This window comes from Paroedura picta, chromosome 18, assembly GCF_049243985.1.
Source record: "Paroedura picta isolate Pp20150507F chromosome 18, Ppicta_v3.0, whole genome shotgun sequence".
Lineage (NCBI taxonomy): Eukaryota > Metazoa > Chordata > Lepidosauria > Squamata > Gekkonidae > Paroedura > Paroedura picta.
This window is the reverse complement of record NC_135386.1, coordinates 7,395,261-7,417,252: the sequence shown is the minus strand read 5'-3', so window position 1 is coordinate 7,417,252 and position 21,992 is coordinate 7,395,261. Positions and strand designations below refer to the sequence as shown.

The window sequence follows — 21,992 nt, the reverse complement described above, 5'->3', positions numbered from 1 at the left end:
TTCAGACCCACATCTGGGCACACTTGCAGCACGGAAGGCCATGTGACCATCAGGGTCGTTTTTTAAAAAAATTATTCAGAAGAGGGACTCGCTTGCCTTTCTCCTGGCAAGTCAGGGCCCAGGCAACCGTAAGCTTTGCCGAACCGGTCAGGCGTCCTTACCCTATAGTAACGGCACATGGGGTTAAAAGCATTTGTTCCGCAGACAAACACCATCTCGTCATTCCTGGGAACAAAGACTTTAATAAAATTATGGCATTCGTCCTAAAAAAAGAAGAACAGAGGCGATGCGTTATATATCCATCCATGTCACTTGGCCAACGTGGTTCGCGATGTTTTTTGCTGGTAAAACCAGATGGACCTACTTTGTGCTTGCCCTTCATGGCGCAGTTCTCTCTGTCTTGTTGCTTCGACCGCCATGTTAGTTTCTGTGCCAATGAAACAAGGATAGGGTTCAGTCTGTAACCCGAGATGCCTTTGCTCCTGAAATCAACGTGGGCGGTCCCTACGCTTGTTTACCTTGCTCGGAACAACTTCTCCCTTTGGAAGATCGTTGAGGTTTACCGTGTAAACTTGATCCCTGCAGGAGAACAAGGGAATAGGAAAAAAAACAAAGTCAACAACTGGTTCTGGCTTGAGGTGAGAAACTCAACTAATATGGCGCTACCATTTCTAACTCCTAAATTCCCAAACTGGACTAAGGCTTCCCCTAATCTTTGCTTGACGCTCAAACCACCATGCCACGTTATCTTCCACCTTGCCTCCCGGCAAGGCCTTCATGACCACTATGCCACTCCTGACTCGCTCTGGACAGAGACTGAGAAACTTTTCCAACTTATTTCCTTCTTTCTAGCTCAGAGTGCTCAGGGGGGTCTGCATAATTTGGTCTTTCTCCGCTCTGCCCTGTGAGAAGGCGATGGGTCATAGTCAACCAACAAACAGGTTGCTGTAGTGGTTAGGAGCACGGATTTCCAATCTGGTGAGTTGGGTTTGATTCCACACTCCCCCACATGCAGCCAGCTGGGTGACCTTGGGCTCGCCACGGCGTTGATAAAGCTGTTCTGACTGAGCAGGAATATCAGGGCTCTCTCAGCCTCACCTCCCTCATAGGGTGTCTGTTGTGGGGAGAGGAAAGGGAAGGTGAATGTAAGCCACTTTGAGACTCCTTCTGGTAGACAAAAGTGACATATAAGAGCCAACTCTTCTTCATGGAAGAGTAGGGACTGGAACTCAGATCTCCCTGTGCTGGTTTCATTACATCACATTATCGTGTCTTATTAGTAGGGGGAAAGTCCTCAGTGGGTCTAATGGCTCCTACCATTAGAAAGCAGATATCAGGGAGGGAAATACTTACAACTACTGAAGTGGCCTCCCCAACTGACAACCATTTTGATTTCCTCATTTGATCCTACAAATTATTTTTAAGCAAGGCATGCAGATTAAATGCAAAGTCGGGTAGGGTGGGAGGGGGAGCGGGAAGGGATTTTAAATGAATCTACGGACTACGGGAAAATTACCTGCCAGCAATGTAGAGCGTGTCTCGAATTTTCAACATGAGTTGAAAGTCCAGTCTGTGTTGGGATTCGTTGGCTGACGGGTGTCCTCTAAACACTGGGTACTGCCTCGAATCTGCAAGTTAAAAATGGGTCCCACCAACCCTCAGGATCACAGGGATCAAGAATCAATAGGAAGCATTGATTAGCTGCGTATGCTGGGAGCAGGAAAAGTTTAAGCTAAACTCCTCGCGCGGTGTCTGGAATACAAATGACTAAAAGATAGCTACCGTCAGCAAGTCTACTTTGGTTTTTGAAAGCAAACCCACACTAATGCTTCCTTGAGCAAAATCCGGGCCACTGTAGCTGCCCCTCAAAAGGTGAGTGAATAAACTGGGGGAAGGGGGCACGTCGGAAGGAACAATCCCTACCCGTCTACAAACAAGACTAAATGGAAAAACCAAACGGGGGAGTTTTGCTTGGCCGGTTGACTCACAGTGGTAGTCGACAACATTAATGGGGTCCTCATCTTCTGGGAAGCTCACGGCGTCACCTCGGGAGATGGCCAGCAGCACCGCGCAAGCCGAGAGCAGCAGGAGCCTCATGACAGACGGGGGCGGGGGGGCCGAATCACTCCCTGGCAATCCTGTTCACCTGCACGAGAATGAAACACAAAACCCCTGCATTGGTCGGGGCCCCTCCGGAGGGTTGACGCTTTCCTGCCCGTTTCCACACTAGCAGGGATGAAGTGACTTATGTCGCCTGAAAGGGCCCTTTGTGTTTCCTCGACAGAAAAACTGCTACGTGACAAACCTGATTAAAACTTCGAGGTAACGAGTTGACGTTTGCGTTAAAAATAAAATTACGCTCGACGTTTGCTAAAAAAAAAAGAAATTACGCTCGGGTTTACATCTCTGCCTCCCCCCTTCCTCTTCTCCCCTGCCCCGCCTCCCCCGCCCTGCCCGAAGTAGCTGACGAATGTCACCCCAGCGAACAAACGGAACATGCCAGCTTGCTGACATGGCAGGGAGATTGTTAACGCGGGGATCAGAATATTAATTAAACTGCAATCTCGTTCCTTTCTCCCGCTACTTGCCACACGGTACCCGAGAAAGCCTTGGCCTGCAAATTAACCGCAGATTCTCTCAAAATTCAAGGCACACACGAGCGGCACAAACAGCAAGCCAGCTTTTTACTTTTTACCTTGAGGGCTACATCTCCAGGAGTCTTCTTCTTCTTTTTTTTTTTAATCGCACGCGAATGCCTAATGCCTCTCTTTAACTGCTTTCCGACAACAATTCAAACTTGGGAGACCAATGAAATCAAACCTCACGGGTTTCATAAATTCATTCCCCACTTCATTTGCTCCCCCGCCGTGGTAAATGCTGGAGTTTAGAGCATTTTTCAGTTGTTAATTCCACGTTGTGGAATTTCAACGAGCATCACGGCGCGCTTGCGTGGGGGAATTGGCCCCTTACGGCTAACGCGGGCCATTTGATTTTGGGAAAGTTGCAGAGAGAAAAAGAACTAACCCTCCCTTGTTTCCAAATGGTCCCTATTGGTCTTTCTACCTTCCGCCTCTAGTTATTCTTCACAACAATAAAAAAGCTTCAGAAATCTATTTGTGGATCCTCCAGTGTCTTTGCTTGTTTGGCTCCACAATAACAGGATAACTGTCTGTTTTGCCTGAATGAGACTCTTAACCATACAAGACCCAACGGAATGGTGATATCTGCCCCAGCCCAATACTTCTGCAAATTCTAGCCAAGCTTTAAAAAGTTGGACACCAGGATACTTTAAAGAGAGTGGAAGATGCACATTAAAATATACAGTTTTATTTTTGTGAAATACACCGCGACCTATTTTTTTTATTTGAGATTTTGTCAACGAGGGATGTACATTTGAGATGAATAAAGCCGCTGATGAAACCATCATAAAAACTGCCATTTGAACATTAACAAGCTCATAATCAATCCAACCCACATACATATTTAAATTTTTATCAGTTTTGGAAGATTAACACATTAATATGCTCTGGAGTCAGTCTGGTGCACAGACCATTAAGAGTAACATCAATGTTAGAAAATGAACTGTACCCTTCCAGATGGTAGGAAGGAAACCACTTTTCCAATGCTTCATTCTGTTCAACAAACTCTCTAGCAAGGAGAAGGTTGTGCAAGTTTTGAAAATATCACCCCAAAGATCCAAGGCTGGTTATCTCAAATACAGAGAATGTATACCTTGGTTAAATTAATTGCTTACATAAATAATAAGGACATAGAGAACGTAGATTCTATCTGGCCTAAAGGAGCACAAAAGACGTCAGCAATAATATTTTAGGTTGTAATCTTAAGGGGTTTTTTGATAGTTTTTATAATGGAGCTTTTTATATTGTGTACTTTTTACTGTTTTGTATATATGTTACTTCCTTAAATAAAATGGGGGGGGGGGAAAGCTTGCAGGGATGTCTTTACACGGGAGGTTATCTAAAAGTAGCCTCCTCCTGGAGCCTGGTCTCGTTGGCCCCACCACTGTGGCCTGCTGCATGCCTACCTACACTCTGCTTTGGAAAACAAGTAGGAAGGGAGGGAAGGTGAATGGATAGGCGCAGAACATTAAAGAAGGTCATCATGGGGTTAAAAGTGGGTCCCAAGTTTTGAAAAGGTTGAAGACTTTGGATTCGTTTTCACTCCTAATCCCATCCCACCAGGAGGCCCTTCTTTGGGTGACTCTACCAATGGACGAGCCTCTTGTGGCGCAGAGTGGTAAGGCAGCAGACATGCAGTCTGAAAGCTCTGCCCATGAGGCTGGGAGTTTGATCCCCGCAGCCGGCTCAAGGTCGACTCAGCCTTCCATCTTTCGGAGGTCGGTAAAATGATTACCCAGCTTGGTAATGACTGGGGAAGGCACTGGCAAACCACCCCGTATTGAGTCTGCCATGAAAACGCTAGAGGGCGTCACCCCAAGGGTCAGACATGACCCGGTGCTTGCACAGGGGATACCTTTACCTTTACCTTACCAATGGAGGCTAGTCACAGGGCAGCCCAAAGAGGAGTCCTCGTTCCTGTCACTGAAACAGTGCAACTCCCTCCCTAGATAACTCCACCTCCCTCTATTGCCGTCTTCAGCTGGGGCTAGGGGGAAGGTTTTGGGGTTTTGTTTGGTCTTTGTCCCCTCTTATGAGCCCTCCCCCTCTGTTTTTGAAGTCTTCATATGTTTATCCATTCTACCCGTATCTATTTTATACATACTTGAACTTTAAATGCTTTTAATGCTTGAAGTGTTTTCATGTTGACGACCTTAGGAAACCTGAACGAGGTGAGAAGGAGAAACAGGAATGTTTTAAGATTAGTCATTTGCCAGCTCCAAGTTCATTTGGGGTTTATCAGCTACCGTATTCGAGAAACGCTGTCTGCTTTCGGTTTCCATCCACAAGGCATTTGAGAGCCACATGCATTTCAATGGTCAAGAGGTAATAATTTCCTGCTAATTAAGGAAGTTATCACAATTCTAAGGGTTTCAGGAAACGTCTTTTTTTTAATGCTCTTGAATGGCCTGTCAAAAAGACTATGGCTTAATTAAAGAGTATCCAAGATATCGGCTGGTTCTGGAATTGTCACATTATATTCCACCCACTTAGGCATTTCGTTTCTTTTTACTTTCAAATACCGTTAGGGAACACCATTTTGTCCTGTTTTCATCTGCTGATCATATAGCCATTTTTTTTAAATTTATAAAATAAAGTTGTGTTACCTCTTTAGAGACCCGCCTGAGTCAGCTCACAACTAAAATGATACACTAAAGCCACACAGCCATTCAAAACAACGCAAAGCGTAAAAACACACCATTAATATAGAAGAAGAAGGGTTGGTTCTTAGCCCAAAGCATAAACCCAAGCAAGAACACACACAGAAAACAAGCCATTAAAACAATAAAAAGCCCCCAGGGTAGAGCCAATTCTTTCTGGTAAAAGGAAATGCTTTGTCCTGGGGACTAAAAGAGGACAGGGGCAGATACCACACAAGCTGTATGAGGCAGGGTATTCTAGAGGCAAGGGGCCACCACCGAAAAAGCCCCACTAATATCCCCCTGTTCCACCTATGCAAATAGGGAGCAGGGCTTGTGAGGAGAATGTTAACCAGATGGCAGGGCAGTACAAGAGGAGGCAGCTCTTCAAACAGCCTACCTTACAGGATTGTTGTGGGGATGAAACGTGAGGGCAGTGCCACTTAAGCGACTTCGGACTTCTTGGAAAAAGGATGGGATCAGGGGTTTTTTTTGCCGCCAAGTCACAGCTGACTTGTGCTGATCCCGTGGGGTTTTAAAGGCAAGAGGTGATCTGCCATTGCCTGCCTCGATGTCATGATCCAAGTGTTCCTTAGGGGTCTCCCATCCAAGTGCTGACGAGGGCTGGCTCTGCTTTGCTTCCGAGACTGGGCTATTCTGGGCTATCTAGATCACCACTAGATAAGATTCAGAGCAGAAGCCCGTAAAGTATGAATCTTTGAAGGAAAGCATTAACAGTGGCTAATCTTCCATGAAACTAAAATACCTTCCTTGGACAGGGGGAGGCGGTGCCAATAAGCAGGGTTACGCCGAGTTCAACCCAATGGCATTGATTCATGGATACCCCCTGGGCAACAGTTGAAATTACTAGAATTCTAAGGAAATAAACCACAGAGGCCATGCCTGGCTGGGAGAAATCTATTTGCTTGCTCACATGCTCCGTCCTTCTCCTTGCGCATGGAGCGCAACCAGAGGCAGCCTGGTTTGGAAGGCCTTGAGGTCAAACTGAAGTCGACCGTGACCCCCCAAATGCAGGCACCTGGGCAAAGTGCAGCTGGTTTCCCCCACACAAACTGGGATCCCAAGAGGGGATTGGACTGTGCTCGAGAATCCTGGTTTGAGGAGAGAACGACTCCAGTCTTCCTGGGCCACTTCATTCAGACAACCAGAATCTGAGTCACGGGTTTTCTACAGAGGACGTCTCCCAATCCAGCTTTGAGTGCCAGGGAAGGAAGAGAGGGGAAGACGGGGACAGAATACGGGGACAAGGCGTGGCCACGGACAAGCACAGTTTTTCTCCTGACATCCATAAAAACCCACTGTTACTCATTTGTCCTGCCTGCTAAATTTGCAAGAGCTCGGCCTGGCCTCCAACGCAATCATGCTCCAGCGCGCCTGCATGAGGTCATGGCTGGAGCCTGCCTGGACTGGGGATACCAACGCAGCGCATGAGAGACTTCTGGGCCATTAAAACATGACCTGAGAAAAGATGCATTTTTAACTGTTAATGATGCTTCTGCACCTCCGATCCAGCTGCCCAGAACTGATAGCCTGCCCTCTTTGCCAAGATTGATGAGTAGCAATAGCTAATAGACACTAATGATCCCTGGCATTTTCTCTCTGCTTCCCCTCGCCCCGACAGCCTTCTGTGATGGAGCATCGCACATTAAATTGCTAATGAATAAAGTGTAAACAAAACCCCGAATGGCTAACGGGAGCAAGGAAGCAGCAGTGCTGTAGGCCGCAACCACACTTTCAAGCCAAGGAGATTCTCTGATGGGAAACACATTCAAGGTCCAGGCATTGATACCACAGCTCTTTATGCGAGGAGTAATGGCCTTCTCTGCTTTGTTGTTGTCCCTTCAAAGGAACTGGTGGGGCACTGTGTAAGACAGGATGCTGGACTAGATAGACCACTGTTCAGATCCAGCAGGGCTCTTCTGATGTTTTTATGAAGGCCTTGGTCCCTCTGCCCTGTTGCTGGCCCTTCAGAGGAACTGGTTGGCCACTGTGTGAGACAGGATGCTGGACTAGATGGACCCCTGGTCTGATCCAACAGGGCCCTTCTTATGTTCTTATGAAGGCCTTGGCTTCTCTGCTTTGTTGTTAGGCCTCCAGAGGAAGTAGTTGGCTGCAGTAGACGGGCCACTGGACTAATCCAGCAGGGCTCTTCTCATTGTTGGCTATGACCCTGTGCAGGGAACCAGGGAATTCCCAGTTCAATTTTCACTTCAGCCATATATATATTGGGTGGTTTTGGACGTGGCTCTTTCTCTCAGCCCCTCTCCCCCCCCGCCCTGAACAAAATATGTGGATCAGAGTTAGCTTTGAAACGTCAAGCTTGGTTTCTACTTGGTGTAATGGTCAGTGCATCGGACTAAGTGTAGGAAATATTGTGAAAACCACTGACAAAGATGACTTTAAGAAGGGATTAAATGGGATAAACGCTGGGCAAATATTAACCATCACCCCTGAATCACCACGGTAGGATGAAGAAACTTTCTAACAGTAAATACAGTGAGACAATAGAATCAGCTTTCAAAGGTGGGCTGACTCTCCGGTGCTAGAGGTCTTCTTCAGATACGGGCAGGAGAGTCATTTGCCAAGGTCACTCGAGCTCTGGATTTCCTTCACTGAGTTAGGGGGTGGATACGGTTGCTTATATAAAGGCCTGTTCACAGTCTAGGATTCCGGAGCGCACAGAAGCAGATGAATTCTGATGACGACTAGGAACAACAGTGTCAAGGACTTGACAAAATAACATCAGGAGGACGCTCATTCCCCCGAACTGCTTGTGATTTTCACTGGCCTATCTGAGTTGTCACAACTAGAAGCAGGCCGCCAGGCTAAACGGACCTCTGGGCTGATCCAGCATGGCACTTCTAATCTACCAGTTTGTGTTGCTTCTCCGTTGCAAGAAACAAACCAGGAAAAGTCTTTCATTTTTAAAACAACAGTAACCATTTCCTTCAAAGGGTTCCCCCCCCCGTAAAAATGGACTGGGTCAACAATATAATGAACATGGTGGGGAGGTATGTGAATGTAGTGGAAATGCATGGTAGATAAGGTAAAGGTGAGGTTGGACACTCTTAATGGGTATCCTCCAACCCCCTGATTTTATCCCTTAGGAAAAGAAGACAAAAAGTAAGTCATTTCAAATGGTTAAGTCATTGTCCCTTATCCGTGTGGTTTTCTCCATATCATACTGTTCCAGCCAGATTGGTGTAGAGGTTAGGAGTGTGGACTTGTAATCTGGGGAGCCGGGTTTGATTCCCTGCTCCCCCACATGCAGCCTGCTGGGTGACCTTGGGCTCCCCACAGCACTGATAAAGCTGTTCTGACCGAGCAGGAATATCAGGGCTCTCTCAGCCTCACCCACCCCACAGGGTATCTGTTGTGTGGACAGGAAAGAGAAGGAGATTGTAAGCCACTTTGAGCCTCCTTCTAGTAGAGAAAAAGCGGCTTATAAGAACCAACTCTTCTTCTTCCTCTTGCCTGCCCTGCCATGAAATGCACCAGTGTAGTAGAAACATTTCAGGTCTGCAAAACCAGCATCAACATGTTGGCTTTCCTGTGCTTGCCCTTCTTTCAGGGGGATTTTCTTTCTCTGCGGAGCTTTGTTCACTATTAAAACTTGCACGCTATTGTTTTATATTGATTTATTAATTAAAAATGATGTATATCTGGAAAATGCATTAAAACCACAAGAGGATTCATCCATGGCAGTAAGTAACAGGAAGCAGGCCCATGGCCACATAGGGGATCAAAAAGGAATGGGAGTAGTCTTATTGGGTTGTCACCCATTGAAGGCTTGGTTTGCTGTGGAAGTCAGTGGGGGGCTCCGTGCAGGCTGCCCCCCCCCCGGCCAACCTACAGGATAAACATGGTCAGAATGGCAACAAAGGCCGGCATACTGGAAAGAGTTGCTGACATGGAAAACCACAATGCAAATTCAGTTCTGGAAGCATTTATTGTTTGAAAAAACAGAAGGCAGCCAGCAATGACCATGTTTAGTCTTCTCTGCAAAAAACCCATGCATGGGTTAGAAGTTTTACAAAGTCGTATAATTGCTTTAACATTTAGCGGGATGCACTTTTGTACACTGGGGAACGGACTGGCTGACAAATGAGAAAGATGCAGGAGATGATGCCTAGGCCATTGAAGGCCTGATCTGCGGCAGGCATTGAATCGTGAAGGGTAAGTCAATCAGGTCACTGTTTTCCTTGAGACGTCACTACAGTGATGGAAACGACAGGGGGAAAGAACTGGCTAAAAGTTTGGAAGGAGCTCAGCTGACATAGACAATCCAAGACTGTCCTCAGAAGGTCAACAATCAGAAGTCGGGTCACTCCGTTAGGGCCATGAATTAATGGACGGTCAAGCCAACTGATAGATCAAGACCTGGGCCAACCACATCCACCAAATGGCAAAGATTTCCTTGTATTTAAACAGCCAGATGCAGGATGACCTGTATCGCTACACCAAGAGCCAGTGGTTAAGAGTGGCGACCTCTAATCTGGCGAGCTGTGTTTGATTCCCTGCTTTTTCGCAAGCAGCCAACTGGGTGACTCCAGGGTTCTGGTGAATGGGGTAACCATGTTGGATCTCCAAAGTAACTCCAGAACAGACACATCGATTAACAAACTAGATCTCTACACCACTGGAAAATATTTTAAAAATCAAATTAAATCCCATAATTGCCAATCAAATTATAAACAAGTACATTCCAGTTTAATATATATTCAGTGTTCAGAACGTGTCACTAAAAGAACTTTCTTCCATCACAGAAACTCAAGGCAGCATCTAGATAGATCTCAAGAGGTCTTCCCTCCAAACATGGACCAAATTGATACCAAATGAGCTGTTGGACAATAGGCCTTCCCGCCATCCCAGGCAAGTCTGATCCCCTCATATCTAAGCAAGGCCGACCTTGGCTAGTTATTTGGACGGGTGACCGCCAAGGACTTGGTTGGTAGTTCCTCCAAGGAACTGTAGGGGTCAAGATGCAGAAGAAGGAAATGGCAAACTGCCTCCGAATATCCATTGCCTGGCTACCAGATAATCTTCAGATCTCCTGGCTACACATACGACACATGCCATAAAATCACTAAATAAATCCCATCATCCCTTGGGTCTACTTCAACCAAAAACGGCGCTCTATCACAAGCAAAACACAAGCCAGCCTGGAGCCTTCAACCAAAGCAAGCTTCTACTGAGCACCGAAGAAGTCATCTTCTGGAGGTCCCAACAGGCTTCCCCCCAGACAATGGAGCAGGTCTCCCTCTGTAAAGTACAGAGCTTGCTAGATAAATGCAGAAGAAGAGTAAGCTATGGACCCACGCTTGTATTTCAGAGCCTTTCCGTTTGTTTTAGTGAGACTATCCTACAGGGAAAATGTAGCCTTAGGGCCTGCTGCATCCACGCATTCAGATCTCGATCCCGGTGCCAAGAAAGGGTTTCTGGCTATGGAGACTACAAACACATTTGTCAGCAAAGAAGCAAGCCTCATTCTGCACTGAAAATGAGCTTCGTGGCTACTTTAAACAATCGCATATGGAGAATAGTAGTTCAACCAACTGGGAAACCTATAAATAAGACAATGACTCAGCCCATTAGTGACTTAGCTGTGGTGGTTACTGCCTATCGGTTTTGGATTACAGCAATTTTGCTTGATTTATAACTATGGAGGCTGCAGAATTCCAGCCCTTTGTTCCTGGCAAGAGAGCTTGCAGCCCTGTCAAACTTCTCTGAAACTTTTGACTTTTCCTTCCCTTTATGCTACCATCTCATCTTTCCCTCTTTTGTTTTGAATCAAATGCCTGATGAATTCGATCAAAGCAGGACAAGATATGAACAGGTATGAACCAAAGCAGGACAAGATATCACCCCACGTGCTCGACATATTACCCGTCTACAATTGCAGACTGTTCATACGCATGCTAGAATGTCTAATCTGATGTTTTCATCTGGCTTAATCCTATTGTAAAATAACACCCATAGCTGACGGCGCTGAGTAAATATGTTTTTGCAGAGGTTTCCTGCAGACTTGGGAAGAGTCATCTTGTCCATCAATCAGCAATTACAAACTTAAAAACATCCCCCCCCACGCTGATTAAGCCCCACTGCATAAAATTATACTTTTGAGTAGACGTTTTCTAAACCAGTTATCTATTGTGGAGGGGGTTTGGGGAGGGGGGGCAATATTTACCTTGCAGATGTTATCATATTACATATCAAACACACCTTTTGTGACATTATCCTGCACTAAGCCGAGGAAAACCATTATTGGATCCTATATTTTATATCCCAGAACTTGTTCAGTTACCCATGGGGCAGGCCCACCATGTGTGAACGACGGTGTCCATCTATTTCAAACACCTCCAACAAAGATGATACCAATTTATTTGTCTTGGCCAATCTAACTGGGATATAATACCACCTACGACGACGATGATGTAATCCGTTCAGTCGTGTCCGACCCTCGGCGATTCTATAGGAAAGTTTTCTCCATGTGGCTCTGTCAATGACTGCTTCTTTTAGTTGGTTCATGGTCATCCCTGGGTTGGCTTTGATCGTGTCGGGCCAGCAGATCCTTTGGCGACCACGTTCCCTTTTGCTGCTGACCATGCTGAGCATTAATGATTTTTCTAACGGGTTTGATCGCATGATGTGTCCAAAGTAAGTGAGCTTCAGCTGTAATATCTTCCCTTCTAATGACATAAGTTGGTTTGCTCCTCTCTAAAACGGTCTTGTTGGTAACTTTGGTTGTCCATGGTATCTGCAGCATTTGTCTCCAACACCATAATTCATAATTCATCTATTTTCCTCCCATCTTCTTTCTTTAGGGTCCCAATTTAGCATCCATAGCTTGTTATGGGGAACACAATGGCGTTGACTAGCTGGAATTTTGTCTTAAGCCTGATATTTAAATCTGATTCTTCCAGTGTTTATGTTTAGGGATGGAACGGAGGCATTTTAAAGTATTGTGTGCCATTCTGTCTTTTCTCCCTGCGGTGGCTAGTGGCACCTCACTGTCCAGAATTCTGCTCCAGAGTGCTATTTTGTTTGGGAATGCATATGTGCCCATGAATCAAAACCACAGCATGGAGATCCTGGACTCGCAGCCAGGACAAACAAATGGCGAATGACTTACAGCCCCTGTAGCCTAAGCCATTTCACAACGGTTTCATTACTGTTATGCCTAAAATTGCCAAGCGCTACATGAAGATGGAAATCAAATGTGCTGCCCGCAGGCTTACGGTTTAAAGGGTTGGGCAGTGCCATTTTAAGGCTCGCAAAAAAAAACACGGAATGCAGGAGTCGTACTCCTCACCTCTTAATCTATCCCGAATTCCAACCGCATATCAGGACATTTTTTAATCAACAATTTTTATCTCGGTTCCTTGGCTGTTTAAATATAAAACAGAAGCATCAAGGAGAAAACAGACATTCCAGTGCTGGGCCCTGGCCCAATGTGCTTCAGCGTACTCATGGCAAAGCACCACAGTGGGTGTGCGCACACTGTCAAGTCAAGCCCATATGGATTTCTGCATGTGGTGAATTGAGACATTCTCCTTAGACAGGCGTGTCGGAAGTCTACGCTTGACACAGGTGGTTAGAAGCAGAGCTGCAGACAGGTAATCTAAGGTAAAACATAAATCATAGAATCACAGAATCCTAGAGTTGGAAGGGGCCATACAGGCCATCTAGTCCAACCCCCTGCTCATAGAATCATAGAATCACAGAATCATAGAGTTGGAAGGGGCCACACAGGCCATCTAGTCAAACCCCCTGCTCATAGAATCACAGAATCATAGAATCATAGAGTTGGAAGGGGCCACACAGGCCATCTAGTCCAACCCCCTGCTCATAGAATCACAGAATCATAGAATCATAGAGTTGGAAGGGGCCATACAGGCCATTTAGTCCAACCCCCTGCTCATAGAATCATAGAATCACAGAATCATAGAGTTGGAAGGGGCCACACAGGCCATCTAGTCCAACCCCCTGCTCATAGAATCACAGAATCATAGAATCATAGAGTTGGAAGGGGCCATACAGGCCATCTAGTCCAACCCCCTGCTCATAGAATCACAGAATCATAGAATCATAGAGTTGGAAGGGGCCACACAGGCCATCTAGTCCAACCCCCTGCTCATAGAATCACAGAATCATAGAATCATAGAGTTGGAAGGGGCCACACAGGCCATCTGGTCCAACCCCCTGCTCATAGAATCATAGAATCACAGAATCATAGAGTTGGAAGGGGCCACACAGGCCATCTAGTCCAACCCCCTGCTCATAGAATCACAGAATCATAGAGTTGGAAGGGGCCATACAGGCCACCTAGTCCAACCCCCTGCTCATAGAATCATAGAATCATAGAGTTGGAAGGGGCCACACAGGCCATCTAGTCCAACCCCCTGCTCATAGAATCATAGAATCATAGAATCATAGAATCATAGAATCATAGAGTTGGAAGGGGCCATACAGGCCATCTAGTCCAACCCCCTGCTCATAGAATCACAGAATCATAGAATCATAGAGTTGGAAGGGGCCACACAGGCCATCTAGTCCAACCCCCTGCTCATAGAATCACAGAATCATAGAATCATAGAGTTGGAAGGGGCCACACAGGCCATCTGGTCCAACCCCCTGCTCATAGAATCATAGAATCACAGAATCATAGAGTTGGAAGGGGCCACACAGGCCATCTAGTCCAACCCCCTGCTCATAGAATCACAGAATCATAGAGTTGGAAGGGGCCATACAGGCCACCTAGTCCAACCCCCTGCTCATAGAATCACAGAATCATAGAGTTGGAAGGGGCCACACAGGCCATCTAGTCCAACCCCCTGCTCATAGAATCACAGAATCATAGAATCATAGAGTTGGAAGGGGCCACACAGGCCATCTGGTCCAACCCCCTGCTCATAGAATCATAGAATCACAGAATCATAGAGTTGGAAGGGGCCACACAGGCCATCTAGTCCAACCCCCTGCTCATAGAATCACAGAATCATAGAGTTGGAAGGGGCCATACAGGCCACCTAGTCCAACCCCCTGCTCATAGAATCATAGAATCATAGAGTTGGAAGGGGCCACACAGGCCATCTAGTCCAACCCCCTGCTCATAGAATCATAGAATCATAGAATCATAGAATCATAGAATCATAGAGTTGGAAGGGGCCATACAGGCCATCTAGTCCAACCCCCTGCTCATAGAATCACAGAATCATAGAATCATAGAGTTGGAAGGGGCCACACAGGCCATCTAGTCCAACCCCCTGCTCATAGAATCACAGAATCATAGAATCAGAGTTGGAAGGGGCCACACAGGCCATCTGGTCCAACCCCCTGCTCATAGAATCATAGAATCACAGAATCATAGAGTTGGAAGGGGCCACACAGGCCATCTAGTCCAACCCCCTGCTCATAGAATCACAGAATCATAGAGTTGGAAGGGGCCATACAGGCCACCTAGTCCAACCCCCTGCTCATAGAATCACAGAATCATAGAGTTGGAAGGGGCCACCAGGCCATCTAGTCCAACCCCCTGCTCATAGAATCACAGAATCATAGAGTTGGAAGGGGCCATACAGGCCACCTAGTCCAACCCCCTGCTCATAGAATCATAGAATCATAGAGTTGGAAGGGGCCATACAGGCCACCTAGTCCAACCCCCTGCTCATAGAATCATAGAATCATAGAGTTGGAAGGGGCCACACAGGCCATCTAGTCCAACCCCCTGCTCATAGAATCACAGAATCATAGAGTTGGAAGGGGCCATACAGGCCACCTAGTCCAACCCCCTGCTCATAGAATCATAGAATCATAGAGTTGGAAGGGGCCACACAGGCCATCTGGTCCAACCCCCTGCTCATAGAATCATAGAATCACAGAATCATAGAGTTGGAAGGGGCCACACAGGCCACCTAGTCCAACCCCCTGCTCATAGAATCATAGAATCATAGAGTTGGAAGGGGCCACACAGGCCATCTAGTCCAACCCCCTGCTCATAGAATCATAGAATCATAGAGTTGGAAGGGGCCATACAGGCCACCTAGTCCAACCCCCTGCTCATAGAATCATAGAATCATAGAGTTGGAAGGGGCCATACAGGCCACCTAGTCCAACCCCCTGCTCATAGAATCATAGAATCATAGAGTTGGAAGGGGCCATACAGGCCACCTAGTCCAACCCCCTGCTCATAGAATCATAGAATCATAGAGTTGGAAGGGGCCACACAGGCCATCTAGTCCAACCCCCTGCTCATAGAATCATAGAATCATAGAGTTGGAAGGGGCCATACAGGCCACCTAGTCCAACCCCCTGCTCATAGAATCATAGAATCATAGAGTTGGAAGGGGCCATACAGGCCACCTAGTCCAACCCCCTGCTCATAGAATCATAGAATCATAGAGTTGGAAGGGGCCACACAGGCCATCTAGTCCAACCCCCTGCTCATAGAATCATAGAATCATAGAGTTGGAAGGGGCCATACAGGCCACCTAGTCCAACCCCCTGCTCATAGAATCATAGAATCATAGAGTTGGAAGGGGCCATACAGGCCACCTAGTCCAACCCCCTGCTCATAGAATCATAGAATCATAGAGTTGGAAGGGGCCACACAGGCCATCTAGTCCAACCCCCTGCTCATAGAATCATAGAATCATAGAGTTGGAAGGGGCCATACAGGCCACCTAGTCCAACCCCCTGCTCATAGAATCATAGAATCATAGAGTTGGAAGGGGCCATACAGGCCACCTAGTCCAACCCCCTGCTCATAGAATCATAGAATCATAGAGTTGGAAGGGGCCATACAGGCCACCTAGTCCAACCCCCTGCTCATAGAATCATAGAATCATAGAGTTGGAAGGGGCCATACAGGCCACCTAGTCCAACCCCCTGCTCATAGAATCATAGAATCATAGAGTTGGAAGGGGCCACACAGGCCATCTAGTCCAACCCCCTGCTCAACGCAGGATCAGCCCTAAGCATCCTAAAGCATCCAAGGAAAGTGTGTATCCAGCTTGCTTGAAGTGACAGTCTATAAATAGATAATGAAAAGGCTTCTCTAAGCCCTGATGATCAAAGGAGAAAGGTCAAATGGAAGCAATTTTGGGCAACATGAAAGAATACCTTGGGGGTCCTCGACCCAGGGCTGTTTTGTGCCCCCGCAAGGGAACTTTTGGCTAGAAGGCACTGTGAGCAGTTGCTGAAACTCCTAACAGAGTTTTGAGACTATCCCTCAAGTAACCTCAGAGACAGAACCCACGGAATAAGGGCCGGCTCCAGTTTCAGGCTTTGTTTCTCTCCGTTTCACAGGCCCAGGCGTGATTTTTCTGTCAAACATTAATAGCAACATTTCCAAAGGAGCCTCCAGGTTACGCAAAACGAGAGTGAGGAAAGTGAAGCACAGGGGCTTCTGTTTGAACGGCAAACAAATCTGGCATACTTGTGGCATTAAATAAATATTAAATAGCTTGACAGCGGGAGGGAGAAGCGGTGGCAATGATCCAGCGGCTGGAATTCGGTAGCGCTGAGGCAGCTGGGAGAAAAACAGCCTGATGCTTCACAGGCTGCAGAAAATGTCCTGCCCCTTCTGGCTACTGCAGTTGTGCCTTGCCACATTTCAACAGCTGCTTTACAGCTGTTTTGCAGCAGTTTTCAAAACCGTAGCAAAGGGTGGTTGTCAGGCTCGGCCCGTTTGCTGCCCTTTTCGGGAGCACGCTAGGCCCCAAATCAAGCTGCATACAGAAAAAGAGTTTGTGTCTCTCTACACAGTCTAAACTCTTGCCCAGATGTTGAAGATCGGTTAAGCATAGATGTTAAATATCGAGACCAGCTCTTCCTCCTAGCCCTTACCAGAAATATATTCTGTGGAGCAGCTATAATAAGGAGTCTTCTTCCAGGTAGTTCGGGGGACAAGCAAGTGTGGCAGCAGCATAATAATAATCCTTTGAAATTAATTAATTAATAGCCAGTCAGCGTTCTGGCATGCTTTAGTTCTGGCATAAAAGAAGACTTTGTTTATTGACTTTACTGGTGTAGCCTGTTTGTCGGTGTCTTTGTTTGCTCCCCACCTGGAGGTTGGCAACTCTACACATGCAGGGAAATGAAGTGCTGGGGACAGGCTGGGCTGGAACTGAGTCTTGGTGGTGGAGGCATTCCCCAGCCGAAAGGGTCAGGAAGTAGGTTAAGGGGTCTGTTTTTAGATCAAGAGGCAAACCGTTATAAAGGTCAGGGAAAGAGCTCAGCAAAAAGCTAGCATAAACAAACCCATTTGCATAACTCCAACTATAAAACATAGCAATACTGACCACTGACGTGTTGATTAATTATCCATAAACATCCAAACGAGGGTTGTTGTGGTTCCTTTTTGGGGGGGGAAGCTGTGTGTTTGTGTGTGTGTGTGTGGTATTGCAGCAAGGCATAAATATGCAGAGGAGTACCTTGGGCTGTTAATTTAGTGCACAATTTGTGCATGATTCGCATGCAGATTCCCGAGACCTATTCACCTCTCTCCATTTCCTTTTTTGGGAATTACCTCTAAGAAGCCCTTGAGCCCTGAGGAAATCTTTGCCCACCACCGCCTTTTCTACGGCATTCTGATTTCCCCTTCATTGTAGCTTAGCTTCACGATATTTGGTTCTGAACCGGAGACTGCAGCTCCCTATAGCAGTTGCTGGGGAAATACTCCCCTGAGAATCTCCAGAGCAGCTGCCAGTCAGAGCAGACAACACCCATCTGGACAAACCAGTGGCCTGTATCCTTTGGGTCTCTCCCAAAGGATACAAATCATAAAGATGACTCCTTTCAGGACAGATAACTCCAGAGGAGTAGGGCGCTGTGCATATTAATACTACTACTACTACTACTACTACTGGGGAGAGGAATGGGAAGGCGACTGTAAGCCGCTTTGAGCCTCCTTCGGGTAGGGAAAAGCAGCATATAAGAACCAACTCTTCTTCTTCTTCTTCTTCTTCTTCTACTACTACTACTACTACTACTACTACTACTACTACTACTTCAATTTATTATCTGGCGCTCCAAATGGCTCGTGGTGGATTACAATTGTCTGAATAAAATCCCAATAAACCCCCTATTAAAACCCCAGACAGAAAACCACATTGATCCAGTAATCACAATACAACAAAAAGAGATACGGTGGAAAAAAGCAATTCTAAACACTATCCATTCCCCCAATAAAAATCTCATAGAGGGAGGTGGGAAGAGGGGGGGGGCAGATGGGACCCAAAGCCGTCATTCACATGGCTCTATCCTGGAAGAGGGGCCATACAGTTCTTCCTTGCCGCGTTGGCCTCAACCATAGGCCTGGCGGAAGAGCTCCATTTTGCAATCCCCGAGGAACGCAGAAAGCTCCTGCAGGGCCCGCAGCTCCTCCGGGAGCTCATTCTACCAGGTAGGGGCCAGGACCAAAAAGGCCCTGGCCCTAGGCTATGCCAGGCGTGCTTCCCTGGGGCCGGGAATGACCAACACAGTAGTGCCAGCAGAGCGTAAGGCCCTATGGGGAGCATAGGGCGACAGGCGGTCCCTCAGATATGCGGGTCTCAGACTGCGTAGGGCCTTAAAACTAAAAAAAGCAAACAACTAGTCTGTCATTTTAAGATGCTACTCAGGTTTTGCTTTCAATGAATTTTTTTTTTTTAAATGCACTATGCATTAATACCTCTTACGTCAAGGGTTATTTTTTTTATGGCTTATGTTGAAATTCCACTACGGAATATCAAAGCTCTGATCTTAATTGGCTTCAGCCGTTGCTCGTGTTCAATTCTGGCGAGAGAACCTGGGCGATTCTCTCCCCCTCGCCAAGACAAGCTGCCCTGGCTGCAACTTGGGACGGGCGAGGGCAACTTTTAATGATGCAAATCCTCGCCTGGTTAGACACCCGTCGAGGACATGAAGGCTCTTGTGATCAACCAAAACGAATCCGACAGTTTACTTCATTCCAGCTGGAAAGGCGGGCCCGGCCCCCCAACCAGAAGCACATCATGTTTTCAATTAAATTGATTTAAAATTGATTTCTGACAGGCCATTTCGCTTCCGGCTCTCCGCTGCTTTTCCACTTTCACCGGGGCCGAGTCTGAAAAGGAGGCCTTTGTTTTCAAAACTAGATCCACTGTCAAAAGTCTCCTCTGGTTTATCTCACTTCAACGGGACAAAACATCACTTGACAGCCTGCCAGAGCCTGGCTTCGCAGCGTTACTAGGCCAAAGTGCACAACACTGTTGTGTAGGCAGGCTTCTGATTAACTATCTTGACAGGTCTATATATTGGTTAATTTGAACTGTCTCTTGCTGAGCTCCTCGGTCGTCGGTCCATTTGTTTTTTCGAAGCTAGAGGAGTCCCATGAGTTCCAGATGAACTGGAAGGAAAGCTGGAACTTGTGGATGCAAATTTTTACCACCACACTCGTGGAAAGAAAAAGAAAGCCAGATTGACAACTCCTGGAGGCCTGGGCCTTTAAGAGACATAGAACAGCTGCTGTCCAGGTAACAGCTGTATGGTGCTGGATCAGGGATGTCCCTAGGCAGTAAGGCCTGAGGGCAGCCGATTTCAATCTTTTGGCTGTGGAGGTACCGCAGAAATATTTTCCACGCTCCAAGGTACCTCCAAATGCCGCTGGACTCAAAGTTTGTGCACACAAAAGCTTTATGCCCAGAAGAATACTTTGTTGGTCTTAAAGGTGCCATCCGAACTCAAAACTTTGTTCAGGTCCAGCACAGCCCTTCGTATGGGCCCCGTTGGGGCACCTTCTGAACCTCATCCTGGGCAGGGCGTCATGTTTGGATGAAGAGGTGCAGGGGCTCACCCCCCTCCCCCCGTTGCTCCTTTATGTTGGAATCCCCGGTACTCTCCAGCTCCAGCAGGCTGTATTCCCCACCAATCTTGGGAGGTGCCCAACCACAGGGCCAATTCGGAACTGAGGCCCCATCAGCAAGGCAGGGGTCTTGTGAGAGCTCCAGGATGTGGGATCCATGACTCAGTTGAAGGTGTTGATAGGGCCAGACAAGCAGAGGCTAGCTCACTATCACAGGCGGTCTTCAAGCAGCAGCTGGACAGCTACTTCTCCTATAGGCTGCTCCTGCATTGAGCAGAGTTGGACTAGATGGCCTGTCTGGCCCCTTCCAACTCTAAAATTCTATGATTCAATTGTGGACCAGTTGACCTAGCAAAGCAGCCTGCCAGAGCCTCAGCCTCAATCAGCTGGGAGATAACCAGGCTCAGCAGCACAGTCGGCAGGTGCTGATCTCTTTGGCTGTGGCCAAGATCCTGTGGATAAGTACCAGCCTCACTGCCCAGCTCTGAGACGGTATTGCGCATCACCGCTTCACAGATTATCTCAGGGGTTTCCCCATGATCGAAACATTGAAAAGGCCGTTGTGAAAGCCCTCAGCCTAAGACCCTGCAGAGCAGCTGCCAGTCAGTGGACAACAGTGAGCTTGTTTCTATTATTTATTTACAACATTTACCGTCTTCCTTTCTGCCCAACTAAGTGGAGCAGAATTGTGTCCATGGATGCTTCAGACTAAGTCTGCATGGAGCAGGGGTGTCGGACTAGATGGCCTCTATTGCCCCCTTCCAACTCTACGGTTCTGATTCTCAGTGTGGTGGTGGGAAGTGCTATCGAGCGGCAGCCGATTGACAGAGGCCTCGTAGGGTTTTCAAGGCAAGCGGACGTAGCAACCCGAGACTTCCTTGGTTGTCTCTCATTCATGTCCTAACAAGCCGACCCGACTTCACTTCCAGATTCTTACAAGACTGGGCTCGCTCAGGCCTTCCCGGTAAGGACAGCCACAAATACAAGCAGCGGCATTCTTTTGTCTCTCTGGCCTCCTTTGGGGGATCAAAAACCCTTGAGGGCAGACAGACAAAAGCTAGAGAGAACATGAACAGGAGCCAACATCTGTGCTTCTACATCTACCCGCAAGCCCCATAGCCGACCTCTCCTCCATGGAGATTGTCCCTGCCTGTGTTCTGTGTCCACACAAACCGCCTCGTGAAGCCACTGAGGCTGAAAGAGAATGACTGGTCACCCACCCACCCCGCCCAAGGGGTGATTTGAACCCGAGTCTCCCCGCCTCTAGTCATACACCCTAACCACTAAACCACACAAGCTCTGATCCCTCTCCGATGTCTGCACCGTGGCAGAGAGGGTTGCACCTATATTTGCACCCTGGGGCTGAAACGGATCCAGTAGGATCAGGGGGCCAGGCTCGAAATCTGCACGGTGCAATGCCTTTAATTGCTCACCATTAGCTACTCTACTGAAATAACGAACCAGGAAACGCCGCCCGTCCCCGTCCCCTCCCTTGGAAAGCAGCACTCGCGGTTCTCCGCGCTCCGAGGAGATTAAAACTTCTGAAGCGTTTGTTGCTCTTATTTACTATATTCCATCAAAAGGCATTAATCTGGCGCGTGACGTCGCGCGTTTCTCGCCGGAGACACCAGCGCGATGGGAACGTGGAAGCCGGCGCAAGGCGAGCCGATTGGGAACACAGGCTGCGCCACTGTTTTGCGGAACTGCCCTCAAGTGTAAAGGCTCTTGCATTTTTCAAAATTGCCTAATCAAATGCAGACGCCGTTCCCGTCATGCTAAATTTTCACATAATGGCAGAGGCACATTTCTTCAGAACCCAGCGCTGGGCATTTGGATCACATTATTACATTCGCTCTTGCGTTTTTTTTT

At 47.4% G+C, this 21,992-nt stretch overlaps 1 protein-coding gene across 13 annotated transcripts in view; it reads right to left on the bottom strand.

The window, feature by feature from the left end:
* Positions 1–21,992, bottom strand: part of SEMA6D (semaphorin 6D) — a 686,652-nt gene that overhangs the window by 29,325 nt on the left and 635,335 nt on the right. For all 13 annotated transcript variants that reach the window (XM_077318065.1, XM_077318063.1, XM_077318062.1 and 10 more), the window contains 5 exons: positions 1,989–2,146; positions 1,517–1,628; positions 519–579; positions 365–427; positions 162–263 (listed from right to left, as the gene is read on the bottom strand). In XM_077318065.1, the coding sequence (XP_077174180.1) occupies positions 162–263; positions 365–427; positions 519–579; positions 1,517–1,628; positions 1,989–2,097 (447 nt within the window). In that variant the 5' untranslated portion in view covers positions 2,098–2,146. The remainder of the gene's footprint in view (positions 1–161; positions 264–364; positions 428–518; positions 580–1,516; positions 1,629–1,988; positions 2,147–21,992) is intronic.